The sequence below is a fragment of the Cottoperca gobio genome, chromosome 11, assembly GCF_900634415.1.
Source record: "Cottoperca gobio chromosome 11, fCotGob3.1, whole genome shotgun sequence".
Lineage (NCBI taxonomy): Eukaryota > Metazoa > Chordata > Actinopteri > Perciformes > Bovichtidae > Cottoperca > Cottoperca gobio.
Window position 1 is genome coordinate 7,065,640 of NC_041365.1, and position 14,509 is coordinate 7,080,148.

Genomic DNA, 14,509 nt, shown 5'->3' on the forward strand with positions numbered 1-14,509 from the left:
CTGCTTATTTCGCTCATGATATGTCTTTTAGCATAAAAAAAAAACCACATTTTAACAATGTTAAAAACTTGATGTTCATGAGAGGGGGTCTTTAGCTGTTAGAGAAGAAGTATGTTGTACTCACACTCATGCTCCACTCCAGTCCTGTAGTGTGGTGCTGTTTGATGAAGGACTGCATCTCAGTCCAGATTGAAAGGTAAGAACGCACCCAGTCTACATGACGCCTGTCGCTGGGAGAACAGGGGAGGTTGGTGAGACAAAGATGTGATGGTCAGATTAAAACAGAGAGGAGGATGGGGTAAGCATTAAGGAGATTCTAGTTCTATTCTAGTCTGAGATTGCATTTCTACTTAAAGATGTTGCAACATTGTCAGAAATGGCCACAAACTTCATGTTTACTGTGATGGATTGCACAACTCAAGCATGTCTGCATATTCACTTTCATACTGCGCAGAAACGATTTGAAACAGTGGCTACCAGGGACTGAAAAGTTAAAAATGGTCAGCAGTAATGTAAAGTATATATGATCAGTAGTACATGGGCTAAAACGTGCAAAATCACTGTTATGGTTTCGCCAGAATATTTCTAATTCATACGTTTACACAAAAAATGCGCAATTATTGTGTTGTGAAGAACTAGGAGACGTAATAGTACATGCGGCTTACACGTCCTTGTAGTCCTTCAGCACTCTGTTGGTGTAGAAGGTGGCAGCATCATTCATCTCCTTCACATACGGACCTGGCTTCTGACTCTGAGAGACATGAACATGCATTAGAAACATGTATCTCACTGTCACTGTGGCAGAAGCACCGTGAGGACCTTTGAGAACGTATCTGACTATCAGCAGATTTGTCTTAAATATAGAGTGAAAAGCAGAAGAGCTCATAGTGACATGCAGTAGATGTTTGATAACACCTGCGTGTAAAGTGCCGTCCTGACAGCAGCGAACACTAAGCAGTCAGCTCCAGAGGCTTTTCTTTAACAACTCAAGTGGAAAAGCTTTGATCTTCATCTAAATGATATTCATCACTAAACTCAGAAGACTGATGAGACAGACAGAGGGACACATACTGTAAAACATGGCAGGCTGTTTATTTATACTTATCTGTTTGTATGCAATATTATTATAGTTTTTATCATATACTTATTGCAGAAATGCAGGAGTTAACATACATTTTCATTTGCTTACATATAGCATTTCTACAATGTTTAAATATTGTATTATTTATTATTATTATTATTATTTATTTATTATTATTAATTATTATTTATTATTATTTATTATTATTTATTATTATTTATTATTATTATTATTATTATTATTATTATTTATTGTTATTTATTGTTATTTATTATTATTACCGTATTTTCCGCACTATAGAGCGCACTGGATTATAAGGCGCACTGTCAATGAATGGTCTATTTTCGATCTGTTTTCATATATAAAGCGCACCGGACTATAAGGCGCATTAAGCGAAACAAAACAGTCAGATAAGTCAGTCAGTCAAACTTTATTAAACGTGTTCACAATAACTCTCAACATTGTTCAAACGTTAATGAGCGTATTCACAATAACTCCCAACCTTGTTCAGTTGTAACACGTAAAAAAAACACTCTGATACCGCGAAATGGTCTTCTTTACTTGGCGCAGGTCATCTTCTTGCTTCCTCCACTTCCGTACCATTGATTCATTAATGTTGAATTCTCTCTATTCCCATGTTCTACTGCGTGACTGATAGCCTTGAGTTTGAAGTCCGCGTCGTAAGCGTGTCTCTTGACAGGTGCCATTTTGGGGTCCTTATACACACACACTGTAATATTATGGTGAAGCACAGTATGTATTACTCCGCGACGCGGACTACGGTAGCCGTAATGCTGCAAGCGGTGTGGCTTTGTAGTTTACCAAAGTCGTACTAAAACATTTTGACAGAGCGCCGTGTACCACACAAAATCGCTTCGTGATCAGTAACCACAACCAGAATTAATCCATATATAAAGCGCTCCGGATTATAAGGCGCACTGTCGCTTTTTGAGAAAATTAAAGGCTTTTAAGTGCGCCTTATAGTCCGGAAAATACGGTATTTTAAACTTGTATATGTTTCCATGCTTATGTTTAGTTCAAAGTTATAGTTTCCATTTATATACATGTGTTTGTGTGCTTTTTAATGTTTCGATAGGCTGATACGCATCTTCTTAGGTGTGTTTTCCTGTATACATTTGTGTGTTTGTATCCATGAGACTCTGTAATTGTCATCTTCCTTACCACAGCCACCCAGCCTAGAGCGGGGATGCTTTCGCTGACGGCTGACAGGTGGTTGAAGAGGTTGCTGCCACGGTTTCGTTCGCGGAAGCTCTGGATCTCCTGGATGTGATCCGAAATCGGCTTCAGTAGGTCTTTCAGCTCGGTCTACAGAAGAAAGAAGAAGGAGTTAGGATAGGACGGCAGAAGGATGCAGGAGGAAAGGATGAAATGTGAGTTTGAGAGGAGAATGCAGGATGGTGGTAGGAAATTGGGACTTGCAAACAACATATTACATTTAAATAAAATTTACAAAAAGCCCTGAGAGCTAGACAACCACAGACAATAACTTATTTAGCAAAACATGACAGCCTCTTTCTTCTTCAACATGTTTCAGATACTTTAGATTTTACAACCCCAGCATTGTTTCCCCGCCCACCCATACCCAGCATGCTCTCGATGCCAGTCAGTAATTCCTAAACTAGGCGTACAGAACTGTAACTAATTTTATTAGTAAGAGTTTTTTTCCATTGGATGTTCCAGATCTCAGCTGTATAGCTCGTCTCCCAGCCCTCAGCTTCCCTCCCCGTCGCTCCGTTCCTACAAACATTCCTCGGTTCATGGGGAGATCCCTCTGGCCTTGTAAGGCATACCGCTCCTCCAGTGTTTACAGTTTACCTTTCACACATGCACCCGCACACACATAGATCCAGGAACACAATGTTTCATTTGGGGAATTGCTGCTAAAGCTTTCTTGTTCTGATCTGCAGTGAACCGGCTGCTCTGTGAAACATTTAATGAGCCGTGACAAAAGTGTTCCTTTATTCAGATGAGAAGTTGCAGAACTCTGCTCTGTTACTGAAGTAGCTGATGTATTAAATGCATTAAGATAAGCCAGTGTATTTGCTTTGATAATACCAGTAGCCTGATGTATGGTATAGTATCTCCAGCTGTAAGTGTACACAGTTCATGTGTGTGTGTGTGTGTAAGTGACTGTACACAAAATATATCTTTTAATATAATATACGTAGATGTAAGTATGACGTGATGCTGTATGGGAAAATGCAGCTCCGATGCCTGCGTGCAAAGGAGCAATACAAACAGTTCTCCTTTTTTCCCCAAATAATTCTTCCCTCGATGAGATGCACATGATCTCCATAAACTGAGATAGACGCTCCTTTCTCTGCTCCTCTGGCTGCTTATATTCTCATTAAATCCAGCTAATATATGAGTGAGAGCAGCTTTGAAGCAAACACAGATACAATACAGATGAACTAGGTTTGCTATGTAAGGATGAATTGAGGTTACATGAATATGAGTCCAAATCATCAATTATTCTGCCAATTTCTTTTTAAAATGTAAAAAAATCATGGAAAAAGCCCATCACGGAGCCCTTTAAGTGTCTGACCAACAGTCCAAAACCCCCCAAAAAATCAGTTTACTATCTACTATATACACAACAAAGAAAAGCATTCAAATTGCACATTTGAGAAGCTGGAATCAGCATGTACGGCATTTGGTATAAAACCTTTATAAACCTTTATAAAATCCCTTATTTTTCATTTTATTGTTATTTTATGAATCAGGTTTTTATTTAAGGCTGTTTTACTACTATCATTGTTTGATGTAGCTTTTAATTCTATTTTATCCCTTTTCTTATCATGTTATCGTCTCGTTATTGGTTAACAAATCAAATTGTTAAATTGTTTTTTTCTTTTCTAATATTTTCACTTGTTCTGCCCTATTTCCTGCTTGTCAGACAACATAAAGCACTTTGAACGGCACTAACCTGTGAAAGGTGCTATACAAATAAAGTTTGATTGATTGATTTGTGGTTGAAAAAACAAGCTAACCCGATTATCCAAATAGCTGCAGATTTGATTAACATATTCATCACATGATGGTTTCAGCTCCACTATTTGTGTAAAAATCGAGGACACAGCCGTCTGTCCGTTTCTACGCAACAGCAACAACAACGTCATCATGGCTCCCACTGAAAGTACGACTTGTATTGTGAGTTGGAGTGTGGACTTCCCCTCACTCATGCTGCTGTGAGACAAATATATTAGCCGTATTCCCAAGTGCACTGTTAACTGAAAATGTTCTGGAAAATGTACATGCAGGCATCAAGTCAGAACAGGAGTCAATTTTCCATGTAAGACCTTCGAGCAATTACCAGCTCAGCCATGATTTCTATAAAACTTCTACTGCAGATTGTATGGGAACAAACACAGCTACATTCCTTAGAACAGATATCTACATTGGTGTTACAGAGCATTTTTCAGAAGGTATGTCTACTGGTTGGTTTAGTTAAAATATTAACAGAGCCAGGATAGCTAGTTTCCCCTGCCTCCAGTCTTTATGCTAAATCAATCGTGTGACGACTGTGGCTTCATATCTGTACTCTAGCTAAATATGAAGTAAACACGGCCCCCATTTACTTAAATTCATCAACAACTTTCTCTGTTTTCGGATTCTTTATTCACCGTGGAGGCATGTGAGGAACACTATGTTTTCTTCAAGAATTCAAGATAACACTGGGTGAGTAATTGATATACAAATGATCATTTTGTGAGTGAAGTATGTCATTAAAATCATAGCGTTTTGAATTGTGATTGCTCGCTGACGTGTGTTTGAACTACACAGTCGAAGATAATATGTGAACTAAAATGAACGAAACGACTTGAATCAGCAAAGTGATTCATAATTTCCACTGCTCCTCAGGCAGATCTTAGTCCACCAAAATTTTTTAAACATTTCTAAATGACTACATGGATATGAGGTCAACCGAGGCAGAGAAACCGATAGACAGAAAGAGGGCGAGCAGACAAAAGGATCAGAAACGTCGGCTCACATTATTTGATGGGCAGTGTGTTACAATAGCACAGCGTCCGAGCCTTGACTTCCTATACAAGCAGTAGATCAAAAGGTGGAGAGTGGTGGGCGACAACGAGAGAACAACTGTAACTGTGAAAGTCTGAATGTCTGAACTGCCAGACACACACACACACACACACACACACACACACACACACACACACACACACACACACACACACACACACACACACACACACACACAAAGTTAACAGGCCAACTCAAGTTCACATGGGAGAGAGGCTTACTTTCTTTCACTCTAACTCTCTCTCTCACACACACACTGACAACAGACTCAAATATAGAACATGCCCATAAAAAGTCAGAGAGCACAACAGGGACTGTGCTGCAGAGAAAGGCCAGAAGTTTGTAATCTGTGTGTGCGTGTGTGTGAAAAGGAAGAGAGGTTGCACTGGTCAGAGTCACACACACTTTGAGGAGAGGTCGACATATGTGTGTTTGTTTGTGACAGTTTTTCAGGAAAGGGTTTGTACTGGCGGTGGTGGTGGTGTGTGTGTGGGTATTAAGTGTGTGTGTGTGTGTGTGTGTGTGTGTGTGTGTGTGTGTGTGTGTGTGTGCATTTCGGGTCATGTTGACTGTAAGTAGAGAACTGATTCTTGTCAAGCTACAGCAGCCTCAGCTCTTCTAGCTTTGGCTTAACAATGAGTTTTCTTAAGCTTTTTGGAAATCTGAAACATGACTGGGTTTTAACATCAGTCTTCTGAGGTAAACTAGTATATTAGTAAATTGGTGAAGATAACACATTGGTTATTTGTTACCATTCAACAAATTCAGCTCCCATAAGGTTTTGACAGTGCTACTGGGACTAGTGCCTAACAAATCAAACAAACATGAATGCCTCAACCACGTTTTTTTCCAGCTAAGACCTTTCAATGCATACACACAGGCCTACTAATACAATATTATCTTGAAAGTTTTTGTTTTTTAATTCTCGAGTCAATTGTTTAGGGTCTGTGTTATCTTTTTTCCAACCTACTTTAAATGAAACCACGCCTACTTCGCAGGTCCTGCAAAACCGGACCTCTACAGTAACTTGGAAAGGGCCAGTATGTGGGGATCAAGGCTACGCGAATGATATGTTAAATACCAGCGAAGAAGATTCTGAGAACGCGTAGTGAGCTTATTTTCCAGCTTGTATCAACAAATCAAACAGCTGATTAGTTCTTTTTTTTACACATATTAAAAACATATTTATTTAACATCTTTCTGGTACACGACCCAAGGTGCTGTGGCAAAACCAAAATGTGACTTATGTGTGTGGACGGATTACGAGGTCGACTTGCGGTTTAGCGTCAATTTACAATACCGGTAGTCCGGCCATTGGTGTTGTTGTTTCTGGCGCATGCTCATTACACAAAGCAACAATGGGAATGTACGGATCAGGGAGACGACGTCATTATTTCCCAAACACTCTGTTTTACACGTTCACGGCGATACAAAGTTTTACAAAAATATCTGTATATGTGTCTCAGTATGTGTGTTGGGGAACCACGTGAGCACGGTTTCCATGGGAACTCAGCCGTCAAGCCTCTCGTCACACGGAGGTGGGCGGGGTTTCATCTAAAGTAGGTTGGGGAACGAAAGATAGACGCTGACCTGACAGATAGGGAGTAATCACTTCCTGGTGGGCTCTACGGACCCTGTAACACACACACACACGGGCACACACACACACGCACGAACACACACATAACACAAACAGGAGGCCAATGGGATGATATCATATCAGCTCTCACACTCACACACACACACACACACACACACACACACACACACACACAAATAGCTTTCTCTCCCACCCCCCTTTCTCTATACGTGAACATGTTGGGAATGTGTTGTATTAGCGTTTTCTTAGTCAAAGAGCAGCGTAATCCCTCTGTGAACAGCCCGGCCTGCTGGGGAACACAGGAGGGGAGGACACAGACTGACACACGGCACCGAGATTCAGTTCACACTCACTTCTACGTTAAATGTGAAACATTTGATGTATTTGTGAGAGTCATTAAGGTTGCACCGTGCATCACCTGCTGCAGCCAACAAAAGGATTGGATCAAGTCACATGATTGCCAACACTTTCAGTTGGGTTCTAATAAAACCAACAAAGACCAACAGTAATAATGGCATCCAGACAATAAGTGATGTTACCTTAACTGTGAACACCATGAAGGTTGGCCCACATGATTTCAGTTGCTAATAATAAACATTAAATACGTTTTTTAACTGTTGTTTGCCATGCAGTAAAAGTATTTTGGTTTACTTAACAGTAAAGCCAGCAGGGTCCCTTGAATAAAAAGCCTATAGTTTTACAGTTAGTTTTAAAGCCTCAGAGTTAAGGAAAAAGTGCTGGTTTCAAAATCAATAATTACATTCATTGTGAATTACGTTATCAAAGGTGATATAAACCTGACAGAAGACTAGTTGAGTGCACATTCACAAAACCTCTGTGGGTCTAGTGCTGGATACCAAAGAATCCAAATAATCAGTGGCTACACACAGCTGTCACACCATCAACATGTCTCAGTGTTTTGTACCTGTGAGGGTTCCTGATGCGAGGCAGCCATCTTGAGAAAGGTTCTCTGCGTCTGCAAGGCGTTGTTCACCATGTCCGCCTGTCGATCATAAAAAACCAAAGTCAGATCATTTAGGATTATAATACATGTTCGTTATCTAGTTAGTCTGGTTTGGTTTCACAGTACACAAGCAGACTTTGAAATATTGCTGTCGAAGTTTCTTCACTTTGACTGTGACACAAATCCCTTCTCCTCTAGTTTATCTCAAATAACTTTATTTAGCATATTCAGTATGTTCTCTTCGACCACAATGTCAAGCAAACATTGTACTTCTGCAGAAGTCCAAGACAGGTCCTCTTCCACACATGTTTACCTTAGTCCATCTCAACAATTGCCCGCATCGGCAGCCCATACATAGTACCTGTGTTTTGGTTCACTTCCTGCGATTGGGTCGGATTATGTTCTCACTGCAATCGAATTGCATCAGGGTTTGCTCGATACTGGTCTTAGGCCGATTGCTTTGGTCCGCACTAGAGCACAATTACTGTGTTTAAAACTATGAATTATGGGCGTTAACTTTTGGTTTTACATGAGACACTAACACCAGTCTCTTGGCTGAAAGTCCTGTGTTTGATTAACTCGTCCAACCGCCCCAACTTCCTGTTTGCGGACTTCCGCTGACTTTGATCAGAAACGTATTTGTGACATGTCGAAAACAAGCGTAAACCAGGAGAAAAAAACGTTTCCCTCCCTTGACAATGCAGTTTTGTTGTATGGGAACGTAATTTTTAAGAGACCAGGCAGATTGTGTATACTGAATATAGACAATGTTACAGCGCATTACATTCTTTCAATCTCTTTTATTTACACTTTGATCGTGTTCTCTCAAGCTCATTGAAATCTAGGCTGTGAATCTGTCTGTCTTACACATACAAAAGAAAGAACAGTAACACACACACATTCACACGCACACACACACACACACACACACACAAACACACGCGCACACACACACACATACACACATACACACACACACACACACACACACACACACATACATACACATAAAGTTTGGATTAGTCCCAGCCAACTGTGTCCTGTGTGTGTTTGAGACCTCCAGTTGCGGGCCAAGGGAACCACCAGGGAGGCTTTGTCCATAAAAGGAGCTCTGCAAACTTAAAGAAACTACCTCTGGCTCTCTCTCACACACTCCCCCTCCCTTTCACTATGTTCAGTGATGGGACACAGCGATACAGATTTTCTTTCAAGGCACAGAGGAAGAAATACAACATATTGCTGTGATTTCTCTCTGCCTGCTTTTACTCTTCACCCCCTGTTGTTCTGGATTTATTCAAAGGACAGTTATTAATGCCAGTCCTCTAATGGCATTACCAAAAAGGAAACAGTGCTCCACCAGCAGTTTTATAAATGAAAGTAAGGTCAAAGTTCAATCATACTCCCATCCTTGGCTTTGTAGAGGACATGAAACCTTGGGCCATGGACCTCCCATACACAAACATCTCCGTCCTTCAGCTTTTTAGCACTGCGCATATCTAAGTGAGATCGAAAGCAGAACAATCAATGTTTGTGTATAAATGTGCATTCAATCAAATAAAGGCAGCAGCCAGACTGCACCGGTTGCTCTTCTGGTATCCATCTGTGCGCCCTTCAAAACATTTTAAATTTAGGATTTCTCAAAATGGGGGACAACATCTGGCCACTAAAAAACGATTAGTTGTTCTGCCAACAGTAAAACAGACAAACCTGTATTGATTGTTCGGACAGCATGAGTTTGAGCAGTTGTCTGATTTATAATCGTCACCCAACATTTGTGTGGAACGGTGAAACTTTACGCTCTGAATATGTTGGTTGTATCAAGGGTGTAGGTTTAGTTTTAGAAGTGTGTATATAATATATATTTCAGAAGTAGATAAATGCTGTTTTCTCAATGTATTTACATTTACTTATCTATATAGCAAATAATAAACTATCATGACATTGTGAAATTGGTTTGAACTGCAATTTCCAAGGTCAATAAATAATGTTGTGTTTACATCTTTACTACAAAGAGTGCTGTCATTTACTGATTCTTCTTGAATTGGTGTCTGTTTGGGAGAATAATAATGTAAATAAAAGCAGATCAAATGATTATTTCGGTGGTGAGAATCATCAGACAGAATAAATAGAGTCCACACATACTGTAGCTAAGGCTTCCATGAATATAAATGTAATCACCACGTCAATCTCTTTTTCAGCGTTGAATATTGCCTCAGATCTTCCTCTCGGGCTGCATGCAGCTCGTATGTTGCATGATAATAAAGTCTATCAACATTTTGATTAATTCTTCTCTTCTCTCATCTGGTTTTGACAGCAAACAACAAACAACAAAATAAGAGAACAGAGTTTAGAGGGACTTTAGAGGATGAATCAAACACAACTTACATGTTTCTCCACCACGTTTCCGATGTCTCGGCTGTAGTTCAGGTACTCTGACACTGGACCTCTCAGGAGGACATCGAAGGCCTCCACACACTGAGACAAACCTGGAGACACAGGGAGAAATCTCTCATGTTGAGCTTTCACTTTACGTCCCAGTGCCTGTTTTAACCTCTGAGTTAAGTACTATTGAAGCACAGACTTGCCTACATCGATGCCATTGGCACAGTCCCCGTTAGCCATACCGCTGGACGCCTGCATCGTGACGGACATCTTCTCCAGGCGAGTCACAGCTCGCTCCAGCCGCTCCATTAAACCTTCCATGGTGACAAACCTGGAAACAAAGGAATGGCTTCTTAAGCTTCACTGGGAACTTTCTAGTCTTGGTATTAGTTGTGTGATACATATTGTATCACACAACTCCCCCACCCTCCTCATCACTATTGAGGGCAGAATAACTATTCAACTTTCCCACGCTGCTGCTCACTGTTTTCAAAAAGCATATCATTACAGAATGAAACTAAATGTAGCCGGATTGCCTGGCTCTCTGCCACTGTCACAACCTCTGCTATGAACACATGAAAGAATCACAAAATTGGATTACGGAGGGACGGAAAGTGGAGTCAGGCTGAGAGGAAACACAGAGAACTGAGTATGGTGGGAACAAATAAAGAAAACCTGTGAAAATACCTGATTACATATATGCCACTGAAACACGGCACGGACCATATTGGATCTCTTTCTTTAACACTGACCAGCCATATGCCTCACCATGAGGCAATGCAGATAATTAGTCAACAGAGTGGAATTCAATCCAACAACCCGCTGCATGTTTACGCATACTACTGCTAAGTAACACGCCCGCCCTAAACTGACACCTGCTACCTTCGTGTTCAACACACAATCCAATTGTGTGAGTTATAATCTATAATTTGCTTTACAAATGATCTATAAAAAAAACACTAAAAGCCTCTGGGTCGCATTAATATGGCAGCTATGACTGGATTGTTTTCCCTGTCTGTAATCTATGTAAATTATGTCTTGTAATTATGTGCCACGAGCAGCACAATTGTGCTGATGGGCGTCATCGACTCTTCTCTCTGGAGAAAACTCTCAGCGGTGCCAGATGCCTGTCACAGGACTCAGCTGCTATTTCTGTTCTCTGGGTCACAACAGCTCTGAAACCTGGAGAGCTTCGATGTAGGCTGATCATGATATAAAGCAACAATGTCAAAGTCTGCTCCAGGACATTTGCTTGGATTGAGTGGGCTCAAGTTTTATTTCTTGAGATTGAGTGGGGATAAACTTATTTCTTTTAATGAATTAGTATTCACATTTGTTGTAGCACTTTCCTTTAGGCTTTCTATACAAGATTTATAGTTAGTCTTGTAGTCCATAAGACGTTTTCTGGTAACACAAAACCAAAACAATGTGTCTGTCATCATAACGTTTTTTTTTACACATCTACATAACGTCAGGGTTATTGATGGGGGATGTCACAGGCTCCTGCAGTACATCTGTACATCATTGCAGCAAGGTGGTTAGCAGAGGGGGTTAAGTTACTCTTTAAAAACATGGGGCTCTGAGATATCGGGATGGGAAGTTTTCATTTCCTGATGTTTTATAGATAATAAATAATGAAAGCTAAAGACTATCCAAATCATGACGGGGGCGTTAAGTGTGGCCCCTTCCCCACTCCCTACCTCCCTACTTCCGGTGCCCGTGCTCAGACCATGCACATTTTTCGAACCTGGCCTTCATTTTGATCTAAATCACACACCTGTCAAGTTTCGTGACTGCATCTTTCACAGTTGTGACGCTATCGCAGTGTCGCGGCATCTGTTGCAGCCCCAGCGGTGTAGCTTTAGATTTTATACATTAAATAGAGGGCAAAGACTCAACTTCTGTATTTGCTGAAGTCCCAAACACTTCACTTAATCACTGTCTTGCTAAATAATAATGTGTTTAATAACCAAAAGACAGAAACAGCCAGCATCTGAATGCATTGTCAACCAGCCAAATTCTCCATGGCAATGCAAAGACATGGCCAATGATGCTCTCTTAGCTTTTCACACACTTAATACATTCAACCCTTCATGGAAACTGAATGGGAAACCGCCAGACATTCAAACCATTAGTGGTACAAAGACTGTAAAACACAAGACAAACCACAAACTGTTGCAGTCAATGGAGTTCATATATCAGTAAGTTTCAGCTGTTGTATTAAGTAGACATTAGTGGACTTCAGCCACAAGTGTATGAATACATTCCTCCCTCTGTTCATGCAGACAGGTGGACAGCAGCGTCCGCCACATAAAGACCCCGACCAACAGCTGAGAAAGCAAATGTTCCTGCAGTGGAAAGATATTACTGACTTCACCAGGACCTGCGTGTCTCCCGAACCCTCTGGCATGGTATCTGATCTTTGGGGCTATATTGGGCCTCAGCCTGCGGCTATAGGCCGACCGTCCGACTGTAAGCTATTCTGAAGTAGCGCTCAAACTTCTGCACTTTACAAGTACACTTTAGTAAATACAGGAAGTAACTGTTTTATCGGTAGTGTTTGTGCTACAGGTAAGGTAGAAAATACAATATTCTTCACTGCCTCATCTTGGACATTTGTACGCCCTTGATTGTGTTTTATGCTGTGACAAACCTTGAATTGAGGACAATTTTGCTCTTAGTGAATATTTCTGCTACAGCTGTTTATACAACAACTAAAACAGGAAGCTGTGATGTCATGAGTATGAGCTGTTAGTGGAAGTCTTGGTATTTGTATCCACTTAAAAAAAACTTCTGTGGCATCTTTTTGTTGTTGATTTATTTTTAATATATAATATTTAATATAATATATTAGTTGTACCGTAACGACTCATTCTACTGGATATACTGCGGGTAATAGAAAACCTATGATATCGATATAATTTGGGCCTAGTTGATAAAGAGACAATGTCACCTGGAGATCCATTTAATAGCTGTTCTGGACATTTCAATCATATTACATGGTCTTCATCAGTGGATGGGTTTAGTTTAACCAAAGTTTAACTCAACCTTTAAGCCAACATGGAGATGTGACATCATCAAAAGCTCCAAAAAGAAATGAACCTTGAGGTGAGATTGTTTGGTCAGATGTTTTGTTAAAAATGAACTTTGGAACTCAAAACATCTACAACCTATAATGTGTAACGTATAACAATAATAGGCTGTTTAAAACTCATATTGTCTGATTGCAGGTGTTCATCACGCAGGCACTCACAGGCCAAACATGACGCTTCATAATAAAACATGACATGGCACAATGCTGGCATGCTGACAGGACTTTCACCGCCCCTCAAATCTGATGCTTCACGCCACAACATCACAGTTACACCAAAAGACAAACGAGATCAAAGCAAAACAGAATCAACACAGTGTGCTCTTATTATACTGCGTGCTAACTGTAAGAAACCATGGCGCGTGCGGAGCAGGTGAAGATGACTCTGTTTGGACTTGTCTGCGACACCCCGTTATCTCCTCCGCCCCACCCCGAAAATTAAACCAAACATCACACTCAGTTATAAACTCGTCAGTATAGAATTAACTTACCTCCCTCCTCTTCTCCGCAGTAAATTTCTGCTGATGTTTTGTTGGGACTGTCAATATCCCGGGATGGATCCGTGGCTGTGTGCTGCGGTCCCCTCCTGCCTCCCTGCCCCGTCACTCAGCTGCGCACAGCACCGCGACTCTTCCGGGAAGTCCTAATTAAGCAACACTGTGAACCTGAGAGAGAAGCAGAGAAGGACCGTGACTCAGTGCCGCAGTATCTTCGCTCTCTGGGGCGGACAAGCTTTTACCTCGCAGGCAACATGGCAGCCTCAGACAGCCCTGCTAAAAATAGACGAGTTATTGACGCTGTGGTGAAGTAAGCACGAGGGAATGGACCTGAACTTACAGGGAAGTCATTGTCATCCTCATCCAGTGAAGTTTTGATCCCCAATTTGTAAATCCCCCTTTTAAAATCGCCCTTAAACATTAGAACTGCAGTATTATATCAGCTGCTAGGTCAAAAGTAGGTTTTACATCCTGGATGCTTAGAGCCTTTAATTAGTCAACAGGTAGCCTAAACAACCTACCTACACAGCAGACATCTTGTCTTGTAGTAGGAAATACAGGTGGATTTAATACCATTAATGATGGCTGCATTCCTCTTAGGGGACGTTCTGGTATGGTGCATGTTGGCTCACGGGATTACCTTACTGGGAGACTTAATGAAGTGAGCCATTCTCAACCATATTCATTTCACCTGTGCCTTCACATCTGCTTTGACATGTCAAAATGTCTGTTGTTAATGGCTGCCCCGATCAACCAAGTTTGAAGGAGTACTCCACCAATGTATAATTGCATTTTCATAAAGTTCTGCGATTTGGGAAAGAAGGATTTCTAA

General features: G+C 40.9%; 1 protein-coding gene across 1 annotated transcript in view; it reads right to left on the bottom strand.

The window, feature by feature from the left end:
- cap2 (cyclase associated actin cytoskeleton regulatory protein 2) overlaps positions 1-13,914 on the bottom strand; it is a 21,335-nt gene extending 7,421 nt beyond the window's left edge. The window contains 7 exon segments of the mRNA XM_029443930.1: positions 125-230; positions 666-751; positions 2,264-2,407; positions 7,669-7,746; positions 10,093-10,193; positions 10,293-10,420; positions 13,672-13,914. Of these exon segments, the coding sequence (XP_029299790.1) occupies positions 125-230; positions 666-751; positions 2,264-2,407; positions 7,669-7,746; positions 10,093-10,193; positions 10,293-10,410 (633 nt within the window). The 5' untranslated portion in view covers positions 10,411-10,420; positions 13,672-13,914.
- Between the last annotated feature and the right edge of the window lie 595 nt (positions 13,915-14,509).